General features: G+C 34.4%; 1 protein-coding gene and 1 long non-coding RNA gene across 4 annotated transcripts in view; one reads left to right on the forward strand and one right to left on the reverse strand.

Moving 5' to 3' along the window:
* LOC136041975 (uncharacterized) overlaps positions 1-14321 on the reverse strand; it is a 43345-nt gene extending 29024 nt beyond the window's left edge. For both annotated transcript variants that reach the window (XR_010621140.1, XR_010621139.1), the window contains exon 1: positions 13834-14321. This is a non-coding gene — a long non-coding RNA (uncharacterized LOC136041975). The remainder of the gene's footprint in view (positions 1-13833) is intronic.
* Positions 1-25968, forward strand: part of LOC136041971 (MYG1 exonuclease-like) — a 31668-nt gene that overhangs the window by 2190 nt on the left and 3510 nt on the right. The window contains exons 1-5 of one of the 2 annotated variants that reach the window (XM_065726792.1): positions 597-660; positions 2028-2157; positions 7459-7554; positions 14318-14545; positions 24101-24305. In XM_065726792.1, coding sequence (XP_065582864.1) covers positions 612-660; positions 2028-2157; positions 7459-7554; positions 14318-14545; positions 24101-24305 — 708 coding nt within the window. In that variant the 5' untranslated portion in view covers positions 597-611. Of the gene's footprint in view, positions 1-596; positions 661-2027; positions 2158-7458; positions 7555-14317; positions 14546-24100; positions 24306-25968 lie in introns of those variants that run through there. The other variant, XM_065726793.1, reaches the window with a different exon arrangement.

A 25968-nucleotide genomic window follows, 5' to 3' on the forward strand; every position in this document is an offset into this window, starting at 1 on the left:
GTATTAAATACACAATCATTTTACATATGATTAATTGTTGTTTGTAACCCTTTTATAAAGTCAAAAATAAAGGGAAAAGGTATCATCTTTGAGAGTCCATTATGGGCTTAAAACATAGTTCCCAAGTAGAGAGTTTACTATATTCAGAAAGAGCATAAAAAGGCCTTCACTGGTATGTTCACCTTATTCCTAGGTCAGAAATTTAAACTGTTCCATATTTGCCTCAATCTATAGAATAGTAGGTCTCTAGAAGGAGACATGTTAAAACCAAAAGAGAGTCATGTTTGGATTGTTAATTATGTGCTTTGAAATATCTCTGTCACTGAGGTACTAAATGACTATCCAACTGCTGTGTATTAGATTGCAAAAATTAACAATTCAAGATTCCAACCTTTGGGATCTTAAGCGTTCCTCCTGAACTAGTAGATTTGTCACAGATAAAAGTTTCGACTTATCCAGTGACTGTCCTTCTTAAATTCTGTGGAAGATTAAACATTTACCCTTAGCTGGTTGGGTAGGTTATAAAATTGTGCAACATGCTTTAATTTTGAGATTTTTCAATAACTTGTGGGGCTATGCTGTTGTTGTTATAATTCTCTTAACACCACACTATGAATCTTCAAGGAATCAGTCAACTTCTGGTGTCCATCAAGAAAGAAGGTAAGGAGTCTAGGGTAGTTTCTCACCCAACCCAATCCTTTTGTAAAAAAAAACTATCTGGGTCAAATATTTTGTTAAATGGTTCTTAGAGGGTCTTAATGGCTAACATTTTATAGGGAAACTAGTTGCACTCCTGTGATTTATATTTTCTTATATACAGATACTGATGATCTTAACATTTTTTTTTTGAGGAAATAGCATTTTTTTTGGTCCAAAAGTATTTGTTGCCAAAAATGTGTCTATTTTTACCCTCCTTTGCCTTCCCATTTTATTCCTTATTTTCTTGGAAGTTTAAATGAGTAGCCGCAACCAACTAACTTAAGGAGAAGTCAAAGAGCTCCTTGGAACTAAAGAAGATCTAACATATGAAGATTGTAATAGGATTCATAATTTTCAGACTGAAAAAAATATCATTGATAGCAAAACTAACAAAAAGGAGGAGGTTGATGCATGTAAAATCTGTTCATCAGATATACAGTAACCCCAGACCTCAAGTGTAGTCAATGAAGGTGAGGATGCCCTTATAAGGTGGTGGAAGAAGCTTGTGGGTATATTTATCAGTAAATAATGCAGAACTTGCTCTTTCCATGCTTTTACTGTAGAACTTGCTCTTCCAATACTTTTACTGCAGAACTTGCTCTTCCAATGTAATACCACAATTACATGGTATTCAAGGGTTATCCAGGTAGTGGAAACTCTCAGTAGCATTTTTTCTAAAACAAGGATTGTGAGCCTGGTTCCTTGATCTTTGGTTTTATTAAAGAAAACACCATTGTACTGTATTGTGTATTGTGCCAAAGAAAAGCAAAACAGTGACTTTGGTCTCTTCAATGCACAATACAAAAATAATAGATGCAATTTCAGACATACCAGAGATAGTCGTGTTTTACAAAATAAATAAATCTGGCATTGACAGTTTAGGTCAGATATATGCTGACTGCACTATCAGGTGTTGCTGTCAGCACTGGCCACTTGCATTCTTCTTCGCAATCCTAGATATTCTAGGCATAAATATTACTTGTCAACACAACAAGAAGTCAAGAAAATATATTCCAGCACCAACAGATCTCACACAGTTAGGTCTATCCCTTAGGAAGCCTTAGTTGATGGTCAGAGTATCCCTTAACTCCTTTCCCAAAGAACTTCAAAAGCTAGTGTCTAATATTGCTAGAATTTTGTCTACAAGTATTTCAGATGCTTAAGTTTTATGTTCTGGTTGCAAAAATCAGCAGTGTATTTTCTGTCCTCATTCTGAATAATTAAGTCTGAATAATAATTTTCTGAATGTGTTCTTATGCCTTAAAATAATCAGCAAAATATCAGACTTAACCATTGTATTTAATATTTTTAATTTGTTTTAATTCCAGGATTGTTTACAATGAAGGCAGATGGTAAGCTTTGTATTGGAACACATGATGGTAACTTTCATTGTGATGAAGTATTAGCCATATCAATGCTGAAGAATCTTCCAGAATATGCAGATGCAAAAATAATCAGGTAAGTTTAATGGTAACTATTTGGTAAGGCAATAAAAGATAATCTTGGAATATGGAGATGCCACAATTATTTAGTAAGTTCAATGGTAGCTCACTATCCGAAATTGAAAACCATTTTAAAGGAATCCCACTTAGTCAATTTATTCATCTACATGTCTCCTCATTGTTGCAGCAATATTGGCAACCTAGTAAAGAGTGAATAACAGCCTGTACTATCCAAAAGTTTGGAAACATTTTTTGACCAAAAACTGTTGAGAAAGAAGAATTTTTTGGTTACTTTGTTCAGGAATGATAACTATTAATTACGTTTGTTAACTGGTACATTTTTTACAAAAAAAGCTCTGGGGAATTTTGAAAAAGAGCTAAACACCCTTCCAAAATGGCTGATCGAATTAGGATCACCGTAGTTAAAAACTTTAAACTAGAGGTTTAGACCCACCCCCCTGAAAAACAAGGAAATCTGCTTTTTGGAATCGTTAACAGTGTCTTGGAAATTTCTGTTTGTACCTTAGAACAAATATTATGAGTGACTTGTAAGACTGGGAACTGTTGGTAGTGTGGGCAAAAAACAAACGCCATCTAGCGCTTGGCTAGATGGCATTAGACAACTGGCAACTGGTGCTAGACAAAAAACAAATGGTGTCTAGCATTTGGTGACACTTGTTTTTCAGTTTAAAATAGGAATAATTAATTTAATTGGTGTCATCGATAAAATTAGAGAAGTAATAAGTGCCTGATTTCATTTCCTGACAGAACAAGAGCTAAGAGCTCATATGGCACTAGTGACGAGGCGAGAAGAGCTAAGAGCCAAGAGATCATATGGTATGAGCTCTAACAAAATTCTATGAATCAATAGATTGATTTAAAAAGGAAAATAAGAGGCTTAATGCCGGTCAGGATTTAAAATAAGAGCTCTGAGTCACGATGTCCTTCTAAATATTAAAATTCATTAAGATCCGATCACCCACTCGTAAGTTATAAATACCTAATTTTTTCTAATTTTTCCTCTCCCTTTAGCCCCCCAGATGGTCGAATCTGGGAAAACGACTTTATCAAGTCAAATTGTGCATTTCCCTGACACGCCTATCAATTTTCATCATCCTAGCACGTCCAGAAGCACCAAAATCGCCAAATCACTGAACCCCTCCCCCCAACTCCCCCAAAGAGAGCGAATCCAGTACGATTCTGTCAATCACGTATCAAGGACATTTGTTTATTCTCTCCACCCCGATTCCTACACTCCAAGTGTTTTTCCAAGATTTCCCCCTCCAACTCCCCCCAATGTCAAACGATTTGGTCGGGATTTGAAATAAGAACTCTGAGACATGAATTCTTTCTAAAAATCAAATTTCATTAAGATCCGATCATCTATTCGTAAGATAAAAATACCCCAATTTTCACGTTTTCCAAGAATTCCAGTTTCCCCCTCCAACTCCCCCCAACGTCACAGGATCTGGTCGAAATTTAAAATAAGAACTTTAAAGCACAAGATCCTTCTAAATATCAAATTTCATTAAGATCTGGTCACCCTTTCGTAAGTTACAAATACCTCAATTTTCAAAATTACCCCCCCCCCCTCCAATTCCACCAAAGAGAGCAGATCCGGTCCGGTTATGTCAGTCACGTATCTTAGACAGGTTTTTATTCTTCCCATCCGGTTTCATCCTGATCTCACCGCTTTAAGGATTTTCTAAGATTTTCGCCCCCCCCCCCCAATTACGCTTTATCCGGTTTAGATTTAAAATAAGAGATCTGAGTTACGAGGTGCTTCTAAATATGAAATTTCATGAAGATCCGATCACTCCTTTGTAAGTTAAAAATACGTCATTTTTTCTTATTTTTCAGAATTACCCCCCCCCATAGATCGGATCCGTTCCAATTATGTAAATCACGTATGTAAGACTTCTGCTTATTTTTCCCTCCAAGTTTCATCCCAATCCCTCAAATCTAAGCGTTTTCCATGATTTTAGGTTTCCCCACCCCAAACTTCCCCCAACGTCACCAGATCCAGTCAGGATTTAAAATAAGAGCTTTGAGACACGATATCCTTCTAAAAGTCAAATTTCATTGAGATCCGATAACCCGTTCGTAAGTTAAAAATACCTCATTTTTTTAATTTTTCAGAAGTAACCCCTCCTTCAACTACCCCAAAGAGAGCGGATCCGTTCCGGTTATGTCAATCATGTATCTAGGACTCGTGATAACTTTTTCCACCAAGTTTCATCCCGATCCCTCCACTCTAAGTGTTTTTCAAGTTTTAGGTTCCCCCCTCCCAACTCCCCCCCTAATGTCACCAGATCTGGTCGGGTTTAAAATAAGAGCTCTGAGCCACTATATCCTTCTAAATATCAAATTTCATTGAGATCCGATCAATCACATGTTCGTAAGTTAAAAATACCTAATTTTTCAGAAATACCCCCCCCCCCCCCTCCCAACTATCCCAAAGAGAGCGGATCCGTTCCGTTTATGTCAATCATGTATCTAGCACTTGTGTTTATTTTTCCCACCAAGTTTCATCCCGATCCCTCCACTCTAAGTGTTTTCCAAGTTTTAGGTTCCCCCCTCCCAACTCCCCCCCCCCCAATGTCACCAGATCCGGTTGGGACTTAAAATAAGAGCTCTAAGACACGATGTCCTTCTAAACATGAAATTTCATTGAAATCCGATCACCCGTTCGTAAGTTAAAAATACCTCATTTTTTCTAATTTTTCAGAATTACCCCCCCCCCCCTACTACCCCAAAGAGAGCGGATCTGTTCCGATTATGTCAATCATATATCTGGGACTTGTGCTTATTTTTCCCATCAAGTTTCATCCCGATTCCTCCACTCTAAGTGTTTTCCAAGATTTTAGGTTTCCCCCCCTCCAACTCCCCCCAATGTCATCGGATCCGGTCGGGATTTAAAATAAGAGCTCTGAGACACAATATTATTCCAAACATCAAATTTCATTAAGATCCCATCACCCATTCATAAGTTAAAAATACTTCATTTTTTCTATTTTTTCCGAATTAATCGGCCTCCAACTGCCCCCCAGATGGTCAAATTGGGAAAATGACTATTTCTAATTTAAACTGGTCCCGTCCCTGATACGCCTGCCAAATTTCATCGTCCTAGCTTACCTAAAAGTGCCTAAAGTAGCAAAACCGGGACCGACAGACAGACAGACCGACAGAATTGGCGATTGCTATATGTCACTTGGTTAATACCAAGTGCCATAAAAATGATTACAGAGCTTGAAAAAATGCCAAGTGTCGCCATTTGCTAGATGGCTTTGGGAGTTTTTCTTTGTCGACACTACAGCAATTCCCACTCATAAGTTACCCATACCCTTTGCCCTAGTGTATAGCCATCTTGGAGCGTCTCTACGACTCTGATGTTGTTAATCTGTTCAGAATATAATTCACGCACAGGTAACATTGTAGTCACAAATTGCGCACGAATACAGCGCCAATTATGTATTATATTCGTAACTTATCCAGTTGAACATTGTTCTACTTTAATGGATAAAACTAATGATTGAACGACCAGAGTGAAAATTTTGGCAAAGCTATTTGAAATTAGAAAGCATGGAAGCTTGGAATGGCAGTCATTCCGTCTAAATGATGAATCTAAAAGATACAAAGATACGTCTAAAAGATACAAAGGCATAGTGTTGGTAGGGAGAAGTTGAGAACGAATTAAAATTAATAAAAGCTTATTAAATAATAAATACAGTGAAAAATGATGTGACGGCCGTTGCTTTGGTACAATATGTGCTAATTCTTAACTCGTTTTCCTTCTTCTGCATTGGGCATTTTATTTAAAGCTTCTTCCATTTGGATGAATCCAATTTTATAGTTAGCGCAATCACTTTTCTTGCTGATCATCTTGTATCAGAAGCAGTATCAGAAGCAGAAGCAGTAGACAAAATACAAGTAATTATACAAACAATCACTTTAGTAGAGATTCAGACTAATTATCCATATGGTCTACCAGATTAAAAAAGTTAATTTACTTCAATTGAATTATCAAGGACAGTGTAAATGAAATATGAGTGTTTGAATGGGTTAAGTGGAAACTTACACAGTTGCAGGCTATGCACCCCATATAGGCTATTACATATATTATATAGTCTATACATCTTTAAAGTGTTGTGAAAATCGAGTTTTAAGTTTCAAATCAAAACCCTCCATATGCTCCTTTGGTGGTAGTAGTTGCCGAATTAAGAAACATGGGTGAAAAATAAGCTAAAAACCCACACTAAGCTGCTTAAAATGGTGTAGCTTTGCCTAGACGGTGTAGTTGTCTTTGGGAATCAACATACTGTTAATTTTTTAATTTTGTGTCAAATTTAACTATTTGGTTGGTCTTATTTATTATCAGGGTTCAATGTTTCAACAGTGACGAAAATGTGGTACTGCCCTAAAAACTTCGTAATTTTGAAACAACGAAAATAAAAATCTTACAAAGTCAGAGTTTTCTGGTATCAATAGAACTAAGATATGCTCCAAGAGGGGGAGGGAGGAACATAGTTTTATTTTTGTATTCTTTGTACTCTTAGTTTTTGGTCTGCCATGTTGTAATATTGGAACATAATCATGAAAGCATTAGAGACATAATAGGGAGATTTGTTAGGAGGAACAAAAGATCACGGATTATATCGTGGTGCAAGAGGTGGCTATGGTAAAATGAATGTGCTAGGCCGTATAGTTTCTTAGGGGCATGCCTCTGGGGAAGGTAATATTCGATTTTTCGTCCCTTCCTGAAGTACCGTGTATAGTAAGGTAATACTGGGAGTGGCAACCCTGTCTATGTATGCAATTTTTTTGGGTATTATCTCGTCGTTCATGACTTTATTTTTCTTTAATTAGCCTATGTTCTGCAGAAAAACCTAACCTATATGAACAGAAATTAAAAGCAAATAGTTTTATGCACTTTAACAAAATTAAGAAGCAGAACCTCATAAAATTAGACCTTAGACCAAATTACAAATTGTAACTAATTGAAATTAAAGTATTAAAGCCTGTTTTGAATTTTTCTGTTTGAATTTCCTTAATGCTAAATAGTCTAGCGAAAATACTAACATTAGTATTTTAGTTCTTATAATTTGAGGATACAGTTTTCCTGGCGCGAAAAGATGACAAACACACAAATGTACATTTTTAACCAATTAGTTCTTTGTTCTTCTCATATAGATGATTATTTCTTATGTACACACTAATATTTTGATGATGCCAGGGGAAAAAAATTCTCCCGGCATTTAATGCAATTTGTCAAAATCAATTATCATTTTCGAATTGTCCATTCATTCTTTTTTTCTAGATCCAGAAACATGGCTATATTGGACACTTGTGATATCGTTGTTGATGTTGGAGCAATATATGATCCTTCAAGACATAGATATGATCATCATCAAAAGTAAGATTTTATTTTAGTAAAAGGAGTTTCAATTTATCAAGCATGTTCTAAAGCTGCCACAATGGACCCCAAAAAGGCACATATTTGGACGCTAGAACCTTTTTGACCTAATCCTACTTGTTAATACGCTTAATAGGCAGCGAAAAGCTAAACATACAGTTATTGTAAATTGATAGGTAAACATTTGATATATAGATTTTCTGTCGTTGTTTTTTTCTTTCAGGTGTTACGCTATTCTTTTTCTTATTCTTATTTTTTGATGATTTTCAAATGCCTTTTCTTTTCTTATGTGCCTTTTTTTTACTCCCAGTTTATCCGTCTCTTTTCTTTTGTATTAGGTCTTATTTTCTGACGAGTTCTCATCTATAGACTGGGACATCGGGACACAAATAACGACCGGGACACAGAGAATATAAATGACGACCGGGACACAGGGACACAACTACAACGGGGACGCCGGGGGGGCACAGGGGGGAGATATAAATGACGACCGGGACACAGGGAATGTTCGATTAGCAATCACCATTAACAAAGCTCAAGGGCAATCATTAGAATAATGAGGTATAGATATGAATACGGATTGTTTTTCCCATGGACAATTATATGTTGCATGTTCAAGAGTCGGTAAACCTGACAACCGAGACACTCGAAAGAGAAATTACAGACCAGGGTACCGAGAATATAAATGACGACCGGGACACTTAAAGAGAAATTACAGACTGGGACACCGGGACACAAATGACGGGACACAGGGAATATAAATGACGACCGGGACACAACTACAACGGGGGACGCCGGGGGGCACAGGGGGGATATATAAATGACGACGGGGACACAGGGAATGTTCGATTAGCAATCACCATCAACAGAGCTCAAGGGCAATCATTAGAATAATGAGGTATAGATCTGAATACGGATTGTTTTTGCCATGGACAATTATATGTTGCATGTTCAAGAGTCGGTAAACCTGACAATCTATTTATATGCACAGACAATGGGACAGCAAAGAATGTTGTATATTCGAAAGTTTTACGTAGTTAAAAACATATATATATATATATATATATATATATATTATATATATATATATACATATATATATATTTATATATATATATATATATATATATATATATATATATATATATATATATATATATATATATATATATATATATATATATATATATATATATATATATATATATATATATATATATATATTCACAGCTGGGACACAGGGACACAACTACAATGGCGCGTAACGACTTACGCGCGCGGGTTGGCTTGGGGGGGGGGGCGCAAAGCGCCCCCACCAACTAGGTGTTGGGGTGGCGCGAAGCGCCACCCCAACACCTAGTATATAATATATTGTATGATTGCTATTATTATAGTGCCGTGGCTGCAAACTAACGGTACTGTGGTTTAACCTGCCTGTTACAAGATCTTCTTTCTCAAGGAGATGTGACCTCTTGGGAAACAGTGAAGATAAACACTTGTAAAGAACAAGAGCTAAGAGCTCATATGGCACTTGTGACGAGGCAAAAAGAGCTAAGAGCCAAGAGCTCATATGGTATGAGCTCTAACAAAATTCTAAGAATCAATAGATTGATTTAAAAGGAAAATCAGAGGCTTAATGCCGATCAGGATTTAAAATAAGAGCTCTGAGTCACGATGTCCTTCGAAATATCAAAATTCATTAAGATCCCCAGTCATAAGTTATAAAAACCTCATTTTTTCTAATTTTTCCTTACCCTTCAGCTCTCCAGATGGTCGAATCTGGGAAAACGACTTTATCAAGTCAATTTGTCAGCTCCCTGACACGCCTACCAATTTTCATCGTCCTAGCACGTCCAGAAGCACCAAACTCGCCAAATCATCGAACCTCTCCCCCCAAGTCCCCCAAAGAGAGCGAATCCAGTACGGTTACGTGAATCACGTATCAAGGACATTTGCTTATTCTAGCCACCAAGCTTTAGAAGGAACGATCGCTATATATCACTTGGTAAATACCAAGTGCCATAAAAACGACGAATTTAACTGTTTTCTTTATTTTGCGAATCAGTTAAGTCCTAAAATGAGTAGTATTTTTGAAAACTTTGCAGGAGTATTGCAGAAATCCAATTATTAATGCCAGTCTATTAAAATAAACATAGGACAATGGAAGTATAATTAATTTTTCAAATAACTTCCTTTTTTGAGTTGATATTTGTGATAATTGTCACTAATCATAATTGTCACTAATGATAATTGTCACTAATCTTACAAATCAGCTATGCTCTCCATTCAATATGTACAGTTGACGCTTTTTGCTTCTAAGAGATGATTCGTTATGAATATTTCAATATTACAAATATTACAATATTACAAACATCTATTGGCATTACAAAGTTGTTGCATTTTTCTAGAATCAAAGTTGAAAAGATACTTCAAAAGTTAAGAAACAATCTAAAGAATCCTTCCCAAGGCTAAGAGCCAAAAGATATAACAAGATGATTTTTAACTTTTTAATGTTTTTGTTTGAGGTCAACCCATCCCATCTTGTCACATTGTTATCAGCCACATTGGCGGCTCTTGCCTCTCTTGAACCCGGGGCAAAATCTTGACTAGCCCTTCCCCATGTCTTCCATAAATTCTCAGGCCAAATTTTTACAAAATTTTCATTTTATTAACAAAATCCTTTTCAGTATATTAATTGATAAAACATTAAATCGCGAAGAAAGGAAGAAAACTAGGACAATAAAGAGCCAGCGAAAAAGTTGAAAAATTATGCAAAGATTTTGGTCAAGACCTCCGCTTGACCGTCCTCAGTGCAGAAAAAACTGATAAAAATATAAAAAACCAAACCTTAAAACAAAATACAAAACTAAAATAAGATGACCCTTTCTTAGTAACAGTGAAAGGGTAACACCGTTTCTACATCGTTAAATAATTAAATTATTTTTTTAATTAATATATTAATTAAATAATATTTTTTTGGTTATTTTTTTAATTATTATTGTTTATTCGAATTTATTTATTTTAACTTTTACTATTTATTTTGTCTCTGTTGGTATAAATTTGCAACTACGGTTGACGCTCAGCAGTATGTTTTTACAAAATGGCAGAAGCTCGAAGCTTTTGCGAAGAACCCCAAATTTAATCCTAGTCCCCATAAGAACAAGAACAATGTTGAAAGTGGCCATAAATATATTAAAAAATTGAAGTGTATAGGCTCATCCATTTTATTATTAAGTGTGACAAAAGCAAACTAAAAAAACAAAACATATGACTGTTATATTGTTACGGTTTTATCTTACTACCCTAAGGATGGATGTGAGCATAAGTGTTAAAGAGGTGGTTTTCACAAAGGGGATTAATAAAGGGGGGGAGTCCATAACGACGATTTATAAAACAAAAAAAATTGAAGGACCGGATTGGTTGGCTTAACAACACCACTGGTAAGTCGTTAGGTGAAAAAAAATTGCATAAAAACAAACGCATTTACAGAAAAATGAGTAAAAATCACTCATTTTATGACTGACGAGTAGTTACGTTTTATAACGTAATATATACGTTCATCACACATATAAATGTATATACGTTATGACGTATATAAGGTATATAAGGATATTTTCTCGGTATTCCTCAATATTTTAACGAAATTATTTAGGCCTGATAAATGAAACGTCTAGAGATTTGCATGTAATGATATTTAATCTGATTATTTACGTTATATTCATTTGACCTTGCTATTTTTTCATTCATATAGAAGGAACTTTTTCCGGAAAAAAAGTTTCCTGGCTCTGTTATTTAACGAGCGTAGTTGCAAGTATTGTGGTGGTTTCTGGTCTACATTGCCTGTAGTTACGAATATGTATATCGTAAAAAATATGTCATATTCCGTCTCGCCTTTTTTTAGCTGTGTTTTTTGGCATTTACAATCTCTCAATGGGAGCTATGTAGTAGACATTTTATTATGTCTAAGGATATTCATTTCTACTTTTGAGTATATTCTTATGGACAAAAATTGCGAATATTGAATTAAAAAACGCTTTGGCAATGAGAAGGGAAAATCAAAGCTCTCTAGTATTGTTCGTCATATAATAATAATCAATTCTTTAACGATCTTCTAGAATACTGTCCCTTTCATAATTTTAAAGACAAAAAAGCTTGTACGTAGCCAAAAAAAAACCTGTCGTTGAAATGAGAAGATAACGTACAAACAACTAAACGCCATTTTCAGTGTCTAAAAGAATTGACTTCTTGATCACTCAATTTTTTCTAAGAATTGATATTTTGGTATGGAGGCAATGGGCTTTGTGGCCTGGATATTAACTCAGCTTTTGTGAGTCAGCCCATCAAACAGTTCGTGGTAATGAACTGTAGTAAGGAGCGACCCGGCTCAATAGTAACCGAAACTCTAAAAAACGGAATTTTGATACAAATAATTACATCAAAAGAAATGAATTTTAATGCTGATTTTAAATGTATACGTTTCATCAAGTTTAGTCTTACCCATCAAAAGTTACGAGCCTGAGAAAATTTGCCTTATTTTAGAAAATAGGGGAAAACACCCACTAAAAGTCATAGAATCTTAACGAAAATCACACCATCAGATTCAGCGTATTAGAGAACCCTATTGTAGAAGTTTCAAGCTCCTATCTACAAAAATGTGGAATTTTGTATTTTTTACCAGAAGACAGATCACGGATGCGTGTTTATTTTTCTATTTTTTGTTTTTTTTTTCCAGGGATGATCGTATCGACCCAGTGGTCCTAGAATGTCACGAGAGGGCTCATTCTAACGGAAATTAAAAGTTCTAGTGCCCTTTTAAGTGCACAAAAAATCGGAGGGCACCTTGGCCCCCTCCCACGGTCATGGGGGCAACTTAATCCCCTACACTCCCCGGGGGAGGGGCTGCAAGTTACAAACTTTGACCATTGTTCACATATAGTAATGGTTATTATGAAGTGTAAAAACGTTATCAGGGGGACTTTTCGCGTTGGGGTGGGGGTGGGTCGGGGGAGAGGGTTAAGTGGGAGGATCTTTCCATGGAATAATTTATCATGAGGGAAGAGAATTTCCATGAAGGGGGCGCAGGATTTTCTAGCATTACTTAAAAAAAAAATGAGAAAATAAATAATGTTTTTCAACTGGAAGCAATGAGCAGCATTAAAACTTAAAACGAACATTAAATATTACATATATAAGGGGATTCGTCTCCTTTACGCTAAAGCATTTTTAGTAATTTCAACTGTTTATTCTACGGCCTTTGTGATTCAGGGGTCATTTTTAAGGATTTGGGACAAAATTCAAGCTTTAGTGTAAAGAGCGAGGTATTGACGAGGGGGCGAAACCTCTTATATACGTGATAAAAATACACAAATATAGAAATTCGTTACGTAAGTTAATTCGTAAGGTACGTATGTTTATTACTAACAAAAACGTTAGTTAAAAAAATCTACTTGCACATGTAAGTAACTAGAAATTGGAGGGCAACTAGGTCTCCTCCCCCACCCCATTTTTTTTTAATCAAAATCGTTCAATCAAAACTATGAGAAAGCCATTTAGCAGAAAAAAATATGCCAATTTCGTTTTAATTATTTATGTATGGTGAGCCAAAATCAAAACATGCATTAATTGAAAAACGTTAATAAATTAAATAAGATTTTTTTTTTATCTGCAAGTAAGGAGCGACATTAAAACTTAAAACGAACAGAAATTGTTCCGTATATGAAAGGGGTTGTCCCTTCCTCAACGCCTCGCTCTTTCGCTAAAGTTTTTTATTGTTTTAAAAAGTAAAGAGCGGGGTGTTGAGGAGCGGACAACCCTTTCATATACGGAATAATTTCTGTTTGTTTTAAGTTTTATTGACGCTCCTTGCAGTTAAAAAAAACTATTTTTTTTTATTTAATAATAATTAAATTTGAAATATTTCTACTTCCGTTATCAAAGGAACTATGTGGACATCAAGAGTTGAGTTGCGAAAATTTAGTCTTAACATTGAAGCCACACTCTGAAGGTATTATAATAAGTCTTTGTGTTTGCTGATTGAATGTATTATTAGGACCCAGTGAAGGAAGCCTTGCTTAATACAGTAAGTAAGAACTCGCCTAAAATCTACGTCTTCTTATAGCTTAGCGTTTTCAACCTATAACTGTTTGGCCTTAGATCTGCAAAAGAGAACCATGTCTCTGGGAAATATCTTCAACCAAGCTGATACCCTCAGCTCCGACCACCTTCCTGAACCTGACTCAGGTTAAAGAATAATAACTCGTAATATAGGAAATAACTCACTTTAATTATCGGGTACAAACAAGCCCAGTTATCAATATGAACCAACCAAAAAAACACAAATAAAAACAAAGTAAAATCGCATCTATACCTAAGAATGCACTTAAGTATTGTTCTAAGAGAACAACCTGTGCTAAAGAATGGTCTAAGAGAATATTAATAAAATATGACGCATGACGAAAACCAAAGAATTTTAAGAGCAATGGAAAGACAACTTATATAAAAGAAGAATAGGACATTTATTTTGTAATTAATTGATGAAATGCTATGAAATTCAGCACGGCTATTAGTCAGATAGCCGTAATATTCGCTTAGGCTGTAATATATATTTTATTCATTGTCTTCAGTTAATTCCTCATTATGTTTTTGTATGATAGAAAGGCAGTGTGGTCTCGTCATTATTTATTCTCTGGGACCCTTTTTTACAGGTCCTTAGGGAATCCCTTCTTTTAGGTTTGATTTATTAATAGTTGTATGTTCTTTTAAGGTCGTTTACCGAAACAATGAGTTCTTTGAATCCTGATTTCCGATGGACAACAAGACTTTCTAGTGCTGGTTTAGTATATTATCATTTTGGAAAGCGAATTTTAAGCCAAATTTTAAACTGCCAAGAGGAGCCAAAGATGACTCATCTGTATAAAAAAGTTTATGAAAATTTTGTAGAAGAAATAGACGCCATTGACAATGGAATTGCTACCCATGATGGACCTTCAAGGTATGAGATAGTTTCACTGGATAAACAGCGCATTTTTTTTTTATACCGGAGCTTCTGCTCATAAACGTAGTATTTTGCAATAATTTAACTTTAATATCAAAATGGAGAGAAATTAATAAGAAAAGTTTTTTCCGCATAAAAATTAAGATCACAATTAAGATCGGAAAGTTAAATCCTCTGCTAACTGAAATTAGAGACCCGAAACTGAAAAAAAATTCTTCTGAAAAAGAAAAGAAGTTCCACTGGATAAGTGAAGTTGATTTTTTTTTTAAGGCCAAAGCTACTGTTAATGGCATTATTTTTCTGTAATTACCTTGTAATATTACAAATGGGTAAAGATTAATAAAAAAAGAATATTTTTCGTATAAAAGTTAAGAACGACTAATAACTAATCGTCGTTCTTAGTTACCATAATATTAGCCGACCCATAAATATTACTTAATATCTAAAATTTTTATTTTTTTATTTTTTAGTGGACCAAAATATTAATACAGATATTCTAGCTTTTCTGGGCGTTAAATAAAATTACCATGGATGAGTTAATCGTAAATTAAAATAGGATAAAAAGAGTACATTCATTTCGTTACCTTGGTATTATTCTCGATGAGCTTTTATCTTTCCGTAAGCATTCTGATTATTTGAGATTGAAACTAGCCCATAACTTAGGTTGTCTTCATAGATTGAAACATGCGTTTTTTTTTTCCATCCTTAAAATTTTATACCATTCTTCAATTGGATCGTATCTTAATTATTGCAATGTAATTTATCTCAACATATTTATAATCCATCTACAACCTCTTCAGGTAATTCAAAGTAAGGCAATTCTGGTTACTTTTGTTCATCGCCCTGTAAGGCTTAAAGATCTGTCAGAAACCCAAACTTTATATATTTTCCTCAATATACTTAATCTCAACCAACTAAAGGACGTGCAAACAGCAATGTGGTATTATGATAACCAATCCTCAACAAATTATTTCCATGATTTGGGTATAATTGAAACTCCCATTTCTCCTGCCCACCACGTCCGCTCCAAGAAGTACCGCCTTCCCCCAATCAAATCAGACTGGATTCTCATTCAGATACCAAATTCCTCATATTGTAAATAAACTTAGTTTAGTAGAAATGTCCCCAAGTTTCAAAAGCCGATTTTCTTTGAAACATATTTCATTAAAAAGTTCTTTGTCTGGATGTTGGGATTGATGAATAATAGATTTTAGTATGAATTTTGTTTGTGGTATTCTCACGCTCGGTTGGTCTCCTCTATTATCTCCTACATTTTTCTTTCCTTTTATTTCTTTTTGTTATTTCGGCATTTTCTTACTTCTGTTTATGACATCGAGCCCTGCTCCCCGTCGTCCAGATCAGAAAATTATTTATTGTGTAATTTTGTCGATAGAAGATACTTGTTCTGTCTTGTGTGGGTCCTATTATTTACACACCTAACCTTACGAGCTCTCCTCTCTGTTAGGGGTTAATATTTTGTTTTTATTTTTAAGTATATTAAATACAGTATTTATCTATAGCATATTTTTAGCGTAAATATTTTTAACAAATTCTTAGCATAAATATTAGCGCTTCCAAAAAATTACCATAAGTATTAGCGGACTAACACTCTCCTTCAAAATGAAATCAACTTCAAGGTTTGAAATTTTTTTCTAATTTCGGTGGAATTAGAAATTCCACCGATTTTCCGAAATTCCGATTTTCTAAAAATCGGTGAATTCATGTACATGGTGGCTCTGATTCCAAACCGTAAAAGAGGTACTATAGGAGACTTGTTGAATAACGTAAAACGAGCAGAAAAGAGGGAAGGGGATCTTAAAACTGAATATTAGAATTTAGTTTGGAGGGGTAATTCATATGGGGGGAGGAGAAAGTGGAAATCCAAACAATGCATTGAAAATTATAGAAAATGCATGAAAAACAATTGCAACATCTAAAAAATAGAGCTGGGAGGGTAGCAGTCTTTATCCTCCCCCATTGATTCAAATTTGTATATAGCATATTCAACTGTCAAATCGCCTATATTGTATTTTTTCTTGTCATAAAATAGCTGTTGTCACAAACTCTCGCCACATTTTAAAATCTCCCAAAATCTAGCCAAAGGATCTTATTTGAACTTTTTATAGTAAAACGTGATTTTTTTTTTGCAACGGAATTACAGAGAATAAAAAATCTTTGATTGAAATGTATACCTTTCAGTCAGAAAAAAAATAGTTTTGGTTTTCTTTATTGATTTTCTGGAATAAAATGGGATTATCCTTCGTTTTCTCATCGCATTTTGTTATTTCAAGTTTTGCATGATTCCCGTTTTTTCTGGTTATTTCCTGTGTTTAGCTTTAGCTGTGTTTAGCTGTAACTCATGTGTGTTTGGCTGTGGTTAGCTGTAAAAGTTATATAAATTACATAAGTTGCTTAAGATGTGGCATTAATTCTTTCCATTTATAAGCTGAACATCAAATTCTGTTGGAACTTCACAGCTTCATTAAATGGCCTGCCTCCTAAACGGAGGGGGCTACTCCCTCCTAAACGCCCCGCTCTTTACACTAAAATTTTTCTTATTTAAAAAAAAGTAGAGTTATAAGAAAGGGTCAAACTTTAGCGTAAAGAGCGGGGCGTTAAGGAGGGAGTAGCCCCTTTCATATACGTAGTAAATTCTCGTTTTAAGTTTTAATGTCGCTGAAAAAACTTTTTTTTTATTTAATTGTAATAAGGAATTGCTCCAATTTTTAACATTTCATATAGTTTGAAATCTTTTTTGTTAGTCCTAGCTGAACCTTTGTAAGGTAAGGACCCTCGCTTTATGCAAATTTATTTTAATTTGATGATTTTAGACTGAAATTTATTTATTGATGCGTTTTTGAGTAAATAAGTTTCTTTCCTCCATTTGTTTACATTTTTTTTAACACTTTCCTAAAAAACCTTTTCAAAGAAAAGTAAAGAGCCAGATTAAAGTTAAGACGAGCAGAAATGAAGTCCTCTAATAGTCTAAACTTTGTTGCTAATATATTCGGAGCACTCGTTTGGGCTGTATTAACTGTCTACAAAATTCCTCATTATCTTCTTTTATTTTATATAGTGGAAAGGGTTTGTTCCTCTTCATTCAGATTCTTAGTCTGAAAAAGTGGAGAAGTGTGCAAAGACGTTGGCCACACAAGAGGGCTATATATGTAGATATATGGTTTTCCTTTTGTCCTAAATGTTTCTAAATATAGTTCTCTAACTTTTGCGTGTGTGTCAGGACGGCCGTCCTACCCGAGTGGCCAACTCGAAGTTAGTGGTGTGAATCTATGATTCTGTATAAGGAACTGAGGTCAGACGTTTATTTCCACCCTATATTACTATTTACACTAATTGATCATTCTTATTATTATACTTGAAACAATGCCAAGTGTAACCAAATGCTAGATGGCGTTGGTAATATTTTATTGTCAACACTATTGGCAGTTCCTACTCTTGTAAGTTAATCTTACTTTTTCGTGTAGTTCCTTATTTTTTACCTTTATTTCAGCCTTGTCCTCGACTACCCTAAAAAAGTATTTCTAAAGGCTCTATTAGTAGATTGATTAATGGTAATGTTTGTTTCCTACGCATTCTGGTTGATGAAATCAACCAAATCTTTTAGCGTAATATAGGTTTGATTAGAATTAAAAAAGCTCAAAAGGAGCGGGGAACATACATTTTTCTTGTGCTAATTACGAGTATCTTAGAGGAAAAAATATATATTAGAAAGGTTTCAAAAATACTCCAACCTCCAGCTTTCACTGTTTAGTCGTATGTTTTCAGTCGTCGGGAACTTTTTCAGTCGTACGTTTCTTATTGCCCAATTATACGGGTATCCACTTTTTGCCATCAGGCCCAAACAAAAAGCAGGTTGGCGCGTGCGCAGCTGTGTTCGCCTCAGGGGGATTAGTGCTGCAGGGACTTATTAAGGCAGGAAGGACTCAAGGAGTCTTCCTCCCATGTTAAACATTTGGAGTTTGCCTGACTTTCCTGACTTACTTATAAAAAAATAGAGCAAAAAATGTTCTATTCAACAATGAGAAATTTATTTCTATATTATAAACCTACTGGCTGCATTCCCTTCAAATACTTTACATATTTGTGTTCCGAAGTCAAAAATTCCTCTCAAAAGACTAGATGCAGCTGTTATCGGAGCGCGTGATAATACATGAATTAGACAAGGGACTAACGACTCGGATTGTTCTTGAGCGATTCAGTGAAGTATTAGTTATTTGTAACCGCTGTTACCAGAAATTGTCGGCGGAAGGTTGACAAGAAGCATGGAGGTACGGGAACCGTTTATATGAATCCAATTATGCTAGGTGTAGGTAGTTGTCATGTGTAATTACTGTCTAATCCGAATACAAATTCAGATATACAAATACACAAGTAGCACTCAAGCTTTAGAATTTTTTCTAATGGACCCGTATAGATAAATAAAATAAAGTAAATTGGTCACTTCGCTGCAAGCAATTATTTAAATTTATTTTTGTAAATAGGTCTGCATGAAGTAAAAACCCGAAAACATGTACTTTTTATTTGTAATTTCCTCAAGTTTTTACCGCACCCTAGCAAATAATGTATTCCAGACCGAAGGCACGCACGCAGGGGAGGGATTTGCCCCCTCCAAACTTTGCGAAATGCTTAATTTTCCCTACGAAATGTTTAATTTTCCGTGTTTTCCTGGTATTTCTTGCGTAAGAGTTTAACTCCCCCCCCCCCATAAAAAACTCCTTGTATAATAATTTCTCTAATTTTTTCCTCGAATAATAATAGTTCTTTTGCAAATAAGTCTTCCTATTTACATGCCAAATTACGAAGAACAACAATGCAATAATCCTAATTTTGAGTGAGAAACCCCTTGAATTTAACCTTCTCATATTTGTTTAGTGGAAGCGGCGAAGAAAACTGATAACTTTGTCTTTGACTAATTTGCTGCATCCGAAAAAGAATTGATTAGGGAATAAAATGTCTGGATTTCGGCTAGGCCTTACTAGTAGTATGTTTATTATTGCTCAATTATGTATTAGTGCCGAAAGAATTATCATTTGTAATAATTGCAAATTTTCGTTTTTTGGGCCTTCAAACTGACATTATATAACTGGTTGCATTCAAAAAGGTTTTGTATTTAAGGTTTTTGAATTGTTGTAATCCCTGCCGATTTTACCAAAAAAATATGGAGCCGTTTTTGAGAAATACACATACATACACAATTATTGCTTATTTATAAAGATAGTATATGTCCACTTGTTGTTCTTCTCTCAAACCACTTTTTGACGCTTTTAATTTAGCAATAATCTTATACATAAAAGTAAGGTGTATTATACATTAATACTCCTTAAGGCCTAGCCAAAGTCCAAAAATTTAACTCCCTAGTCAATTCTTTTTCTTAGGCGGCAAGTCGGTCAAATACAAAGGTAACAGTTTTCTTCGTCGCTTCAACTAAACAAACATAAGAGGGTTGAACTTAAAGGGTTTCTCACTCAAAATTACGATTAGGTGCAGGTTATCCTTAGCAATTCTTCTTGTAATTATTTATACAATGTAATTTTGTATATGTTTTAACCGGCAGTTTGATATCTGCACGCTACTTATTCTCTAGACTCTGTTTAGACAGGTTAGAACTAACTAATACTTGACTGAATCGCTCTTGAACAATCCGAGTGGTTAGTCCCTTGGTGTAATCTATGCAAACCCGAAACAGGTTTTTATAATCATTTTGGAATAAAAAAAAAATTTTCGGCTTTAAGATTTGATTAGATCAAAATATTCACCAGATTTTTTTTTCTATCTGTTACAATTATAACCGCCGAGATCACTAAGTCTGGAACGTCAGGCAAACTCCAAATGTTTAATATGGGAGGTATAGAAAGATTCCTTGAGAGTGCGCCCTACCTTAAAATAATACATTGTACATCTGGTTAGTCGAGTTATCACCTTCGTAAGCGTCAGGATATTTGAGTTCCGCTTGCCACAGGAATGTCTGATTTTGAACGTTCAGCTGCGTTTCATGTTATATGGAACACCTTCCCTGATAGAATTCGTGAATATCGCTCGTTTGACACGTTCAAGGGACTACTATATATTTTTTGTTTCTGCATGTCTATTGTTTATTATTCTTATAAATTTTACCTATTTTTATTATAACTGTTTGACCTACATTGGAGATTTTAATTTTATGATTTTATGATTTATGATTTTATGATTATGATATTTTAATTTTATGATTTTAGACTGAAATTTATTTATTGATGCATTTTTGAGTAAATAAGTTTCTTTCCTTCATTTGTTTATATTATTTTTTTTAAAACACTTTCCTAAAAAAAAACTTTTCAAAGAAAAGTAAAGAGCCAGATTAAAGTTAAGACGAGCAGAAATGAAGTCCTCTAATAGTCTAAACTTAAAACGACTAGAAGCTTATATCACTTGAAACCTAAACCGAACAGAAATCGCAAAACAAGTAAAAGTTATGTTGAACGCTAAAGTCAAGCATAAAACCTAAAAAAATCACTATTAATATGAGTTTGGCTGCTGCCCCCTCCCCTCCTTTAAAATTGAAAGTTATGAAGTCTATGAACTGGTTCTGGAGGGAAAATAATATATTTAGAACTTATGGTTCTTTACTGTTGGCAACGCTGGACTTTGTTGCTAATACATTCGGAGCACTCGTTTGGGCTGTATTAACTGTCTACAAAATTCCTCATTATCTTCTTTATTTTATATAGTGGAAAGGGTTTGTTCCTCTTCATTCAGATTCTTAGTCTGAAAAAGTGGAGAAGTGTGCAGAGACGTTGGCCACACAAGAGGGCTATATATGTAGATATATGGTTTTCCTTTTGTCCTAAATGTTTCTAAATATAGTTCTCTAACTTTTGCGTGTGTGTCAGGACGGCTAGGAGGGCCGTCCTACCCGAGTGGCCAACTCGCTGTCAGTGGTGTGAATCTGTGGTTCTCTATAAGGAACTGAGGTCAGACGTTTATTTCCACCCTATATTACTATTTACACTAATTGATCATTAATATTATTATACTTGAAAAAATGCCAAGTGTAACCAAATGCTAGATGGCGTTGGTAGTATTTTATTGTCAACACTATTGGCAGTTCCTACTCTTGTAAGTTAATCTTACTTTTTCGTGTAGTGCCTTATTTTTTACCTTTATTTCAGCCTTGTCCTCGACTACCCTAAAAAAGTATTTTTAAAAGCTCTATTAGTAGATTGGTTAATGGTAATGTTCGTTTCCTACGCATTCTGGTTGATGAAATCAACCAAATATTTTAGCGTAATATAGATTTGATTAAAATTTAAGAAGTTCAAAAGGAGGAGGAAAATACATTTTTCTTGTGCTAATTTCGAGTACGTTCTTTTAGAGTTTAAGGTTAGTATTCCCTATCCTAGTTTTGGTATGTTACTTTTCTGCTCTTCTTAGAGGAAAAAATGTACATTAGAAAAGTTTCAAAAATACCTCAACCTCCAGCTTTTACTGTTTATATGTAAGGGGGTTGTCTATAGTAAGTTTCTCTTATTGCTTAAACATTGCTAACGTAACAATAAAATAGAATGAAATTAAGATTTAGAAAAGCTTGTAACGCATATAATATTTAAAATAAGGCAGTAGAAAATGACCCCTAATTTTTTTTTTCACTAATACTAATAAAAGTCCCAAAATTTCATCTTCATGTCTGAAAGCATTCATCAACGGGAAGAAACTGACAGAAATAAATTAAATAAAAGATATATAAAAAAAAAACATATTCACCTTTTATCGAAATGTTATACCTGTTTTCTATATTTGTATTTCGCCTCGTTTCTACTGTAACAATGAGTATTTTGTCCTTTTGGTGCGAATTACAGCTACAGGCTTAACGTAATATTGCTTTTTTCAGGGGAACTTTTTTAGTCGTATGTTTCTTATTGCTCAATTAAATGGGTATCCACTTTTTGCCATCAGGCCCAAACAAAAAGCAGGCTGTCGCGTGCGCAGCTGTGTTTGCCTCAGGGGGATAAGTGCAGCAGTGACTTATTAATAGTAGTATGTTTATTATTGCTTAGTTATATATTAGTACCAGGAGAATTATCATTTGTAATAATTGCAAATTTTCGTTTTTTGGGCCTCCCTACTGACATTATATAACTGGTTGCGTTCAAAAAGGTTTTGTTTTAAGGTTTTTGAATTGTTGTAATCCCTGCCAATTTTCCCGAAAAAATATGGATCCGTTTTCGAGAAAAAACATATACATACGCAATTATTGCTCGTTTATAAAGATAGTATATGTCCACTTGTATTTCTTCTCTTAAACCACTTCTTAACGCTTTTAATTTAGCAATAATCTTATGCATGAAAAAATTATTCAGCAGCTAACCTTTAATTCTTCTTATATATATATATATATATATATATATATATATATATATATATATATATATATATATATATATATATATATATATATATATATATATATATAAAATCTTTTCTGGGAACCATCTTTCACTGTCTTGCGCTCCATTGTAATCTTATTAGGTTCCTTAAATTTGGTGATTATTATTTTATTACACTTTGTCCCTTATTAGCTTCTTTTCCCCGGGGATTATATTTATTTCTTTTTCCCGTAGGTATAAAATTATAACAACATCGAGCTCTCGAGTGGGTGGCCTTAATCCCAATTGGCTGGAATCTGGAAAAGTTAGCATTTTATTAAGGTTTTTGAATTGTTGTAATCCCAGCCAATTTTCCCGAAAAAATATAGAGCCGTTTTAGAGAAAAAAACACATACATACGCAATTATTGCTCGTTTATAAAGATAGTATATGTCCACTTGTATTTCTTCTCTTAAACCACTTCTTAACGCTTTTAATTTAGCAATAATCTTATAAATGAAAAAATTATTCAGCAGCTAACCTTTAATTCTTCTTATAAAATATATATATATATATTCTTTTCTGGGAACCATCTTTCACTGTTCTTGTGCTCCATTGTGATCTTCCTAGGCTCCTTAAATTTAATACATAGTACGTCTGGTTAGTCGAGTTATCACCTTCGTAGTCCTCAGGATATTTGAGTTTCGCTTGCCTCAGCAACGTCTGATTTTGAACGTTCAGTTGCGTTTCATGTTATGTAGAACCCCTTCCCTGATCGAGTTCGTGAATCGCTCGTTTGACACGTTCAAGGGACTACTATATATATTTTTTGTTTCTGCATGTCTATTATTTATTATTCTTATAAATTTGTGCCTATTGTTATTATAACTGTTTGATCTACATTGGAGACGATCTAGCTGATGCTGAGTGGCAAGAATAAAATCTTATAAGTTGCTGAAATAATTTTTTCTCTTTATCTCTCTCTTTTTGTTTTTTGGCTTATAAGTAAGTGTTTAAGTTGTAGGTATATCTCTCCCGTTTTTTATACGTCATAGAGCCTTTTCGGAGATAAACGCCTTGTATATATCATACGATTTTTGTTTTTGTTGGTGAGTATATCTTATTTTTATTACACTTTGTCCCTTATTAGCTTCTTTTCCCCAGGGATTTTATATATTTCTTTTACCCTTAGGTATAGAATTACAACAACATTGAGCTCTCGAGTGGGTGGCCTTAATCCTAATTGGCTGGAATCTGGAAAAGTTAGCATTGAAGAGCGTTTTGAGAAGGCTTTACAACTAGTTGGATCTGAATTTATGAACAAAGTTTCTTATTTTGCAGAAGTCTGGTATCCTGCCAAAATCAATGTCGAAAATGCTGTGAATAATCGGTTTAATGTGAGCTAATTTCCTTCCTCTCTCTCTCGCTCTCTTTCTATTTCTATTCTATCTATTTTCATTATAACTTTTACTTAAATTCACTAACACCCCTTTCAACATACTCTTTGAAACTTCATAAAATACTCCCTTAATGTCCAAAAACGACATATATAGTCTATTTTTCTATACCTCGTATATTTACTAACTAAAACTAATAAGCAAGAAATTTGATCTATTGCACTACAATTTTCCCTAAACCCTGCCTGATATTCAATTGATTTACCTTTACAATGATCAGTTGATTCCATTGATCTACCTTTACAATGATCAGTTGATTCAGTTGATCTACCTTTACAATGATCAGATGATTCAGTTGATCTACCTTTACAATGATCAGTTGATTCAGTTGATCTACCTTTACAATGATCAGTTGATTCAGTTGATCTACCTTTACAATGCAATCATTTATCCATCCTTTTAGACAGCACTCTACAAATAACTCACTAATAGAACTTGTAGTTCCTGTGTAGGTTTCTTTCTCCTTTCTTAAATAATGGGATCATAACTGATATCTGCCAGTTTTGCAGCCACAGAGGTGTACTTAGAATTGCGATGCAGGCATTGGCAATATCCATGCTCTTAACCATTCAACAGCTTAGGTGGTACTCTGTCGATGCCGGGTGCTGAAATAAGATAAGATATTTATTTTTAAAAAATCTCTATCACAAGCCCACAAAGGGCCGAATTCGGACTTCGGAGTCGACAAATCACGTGGTTGTACTAAAACTGGCAAAAATGCAAAAAACAACAACGAAGAAGAAAAATCATAATGAATAATCATTTATGAGTCAATAATTAAACTGTAATAAGCCAAAAGAATTCTTTTAAAAAGTTAAAAAGATAAAAACTGGTCAAACAAAACTTAAACAAATACAAGTCAGAAAAAAATTAAACGGGACATATAAAAAAAGGGAAGGTGGGCAAAATAAGTGAATAAACACAAATAAATATAAATATAAAATATATAATAAAATAAATATAAAATATATAAAAATTAAAAGGTAAACTAAAAATAACAGAGGGGGAGGGGAAACAAGCAAATAAGTGTAACAACCTGCTGAATTCCCTCTCTTGCTTTTCAGTGCATGCCATATTTCTTCCTGTCCAATCGCCTCCAGTAGTTTAGCGTCCTCTGAATCCAACTCCATATCGACTGTCTCTTCTAACTATCCATCTCCTCTTCAGAGCTCTCTTCGTCCTCTTTGGTGTATATGTCTGCATATTTTTGTTCTAAGCATTCTGGCCAGGTATCGGCGTGAGAGACTGAATCAGTCAACCTTCTATTTTCTGTTGATTTCCTAACTAACTTCCAGAAGTCTGTTGCATCATACACGCTAATTTTTTCAGTACTTTTTGGCTCTCTTCCTCTTCCAAACATCTCTTCTTCCACTTAAGCAGCCTTTTATATCTCCTTCGCTTGTCCCTAAAAACCTGTAATTTTTTTCAAGGTACTACTAGCCTTTCGCAATGTAAAAGCTTCTGAAACCTCCTTCTTTCCCTCACATTCCTTGTTCAAAAAAAACTTATTAAACCAGCACTCTTACCATTTTTTTCTCGTACGTGCTAACTTAATTCCTATCTTACACAGAATCCCATCAAAAATTCAATAGAACCTGCTATA

The sequence above is a fragment of the Artemia franciscana genome, unplaced genomic scaffold (assembly GCF_032884065.1).
Source record: "Artemia franciscana unplaced genomic scaffold, ASM3288406v1 PGA_scaffold_52, whole genome shotgun sequence".
NCBI classification, from domain to species: Eukaryota; Metazoa; Arthropoda; class Branchiopoda; order Anostraca; family Artemiidae; genus Artemia; species Artemia franciscana.